Genomic DNA, 1,192 nt, shown 5'->3' on the forward strand with positions numbered 1-1,192 from the left:
CCTCGGCGGGCTGGGCCCTGGGACGTGACGGTAAATGTGAGCTGTGACCGCCCTCGAGGAACTCAGAGCTTCAGTAGTCCCTCAAAAGTTGGACCAGGGAACTGCGTCTTAAACACTACATCTTAAGAACCCCCTAAATTTTAAGGCTTAAGAAACGTCCCATGAGCTCAGAAGCGATGGGGGCCCACGTCTGCCTTTGGGCCCACCGTCTTGGTGCGTCTTCCTGTGTAGGGTGGCGCCTGCTGTACAGGACTGCAGAGGTTCTAGCACTTCCCCCAGGACACTCTGGGAGGATGATGGGGGTGGGGTGTACCGGACAGGAGGCCCCTGTGCCGGCCAAGCTCGAGGACTTAGGCTGTGTCCCATGCAGTCCTCTGGGGTGCCCCCGCCCCCGACTTCTCGCGCGCATTACAACAGCACAGGTACTCTCCTCACCTGTCAGCCGTCAGATCCTTAGCTTTCTGTCTTTTCTCTTTTTTGCCTTTCTTCCCTTTCTGTCCCTGGAAGAAAATGGAAATGTCCAACAGCTTAGAAAAAACCAGGGAGCGAATGAGCCCTAGAAATTAGCTAGGGAAGCTGGCTTTTGGCCGTGGTGCTGGGTGAGCAAGGAGAGGTGAGACGCGAACTGCGGTACATGAAGATGGAGTGGAGAGACAGCAACGTTTTCATGAACGTGGGGACTGGCCTGGAAAGCCCCAAGTTGCTACGGGGACATATGGGGACATGTCCCTGGGTGGACAGAAAGGGAGGTCGCCACTGCGAAACCCCGAGCACTCTGGTTCTGTTTTCCGGGGCTGTGGCACAGGATGCTACAAAGGGTGAGAGCGCCGTGTGCTCAGGCCATCAAGCTGCCTGCCTTTGGTACCCAGTCACCCCTCTTCTAGCACCCGGCTCCAAATCTTCTACAACAGGGCCGATCGCTCCACCATCCTGTTTGCAATATCCAGTGCCCACAGGACAGAGGTAAAATTCCTCGGCACAGTGTATGAAGTTCTTCCAGCCCGGCCTCCTTCCTTTCCCGGCTCATCTTCTGTCTCAGGCCTCAGGTGGCTCATAATCCCTGTCACACAGGACTGACTGTCGGGCCCTTGCCCTTGCTTAACTCTCCACTCCCTTTCTCTCCTCCATGTCCACTTCTCCATCCATCCATCCATCCATCCATCCATCCATCCATCCATCCATCCATCCATCC

The 1,192-nt window shown here is 56.0% G+C and overlaps 1 protein-coding gene across 1 annotated transcript in view; it reads right to left on the reverse strand.

The window, feature by feature from the left end:
* Positions 1 to 1,192, reverse strand: part of DRC11 (dynein regulatory complex subunit 11) — a 151,833-nt gene that overhangs the window by 63,296 nt on the left and 87,345 nt on the right. Inside the window, exon 9 of the mRNA XM_019628321.1 lies at positions 436 to 494. Within this exon, the coding sequence (XP_019483866.1) occupies positions 436 to 494 (59 nt within the window). The remainder of the gene's footprint in view (positions 1 to 435; positions 495 to 1,192) is intronic.

Source organism: Hipposideros armiger, unplaced genomic scaffold (assembly GCF_001890085.2).
Source record: "Hipposideros armiger isolate ML-2016 unplaced genomic scaffold, ASM189008v1 scaffold_17, whole genome shotgun sequence".
Lineage (NCBI taxonomy): Eukaryota > Metazoa > Chordata > Mammalia > Chiroptera > Hipposideridae > Hipposideros > Hipposideros armiger.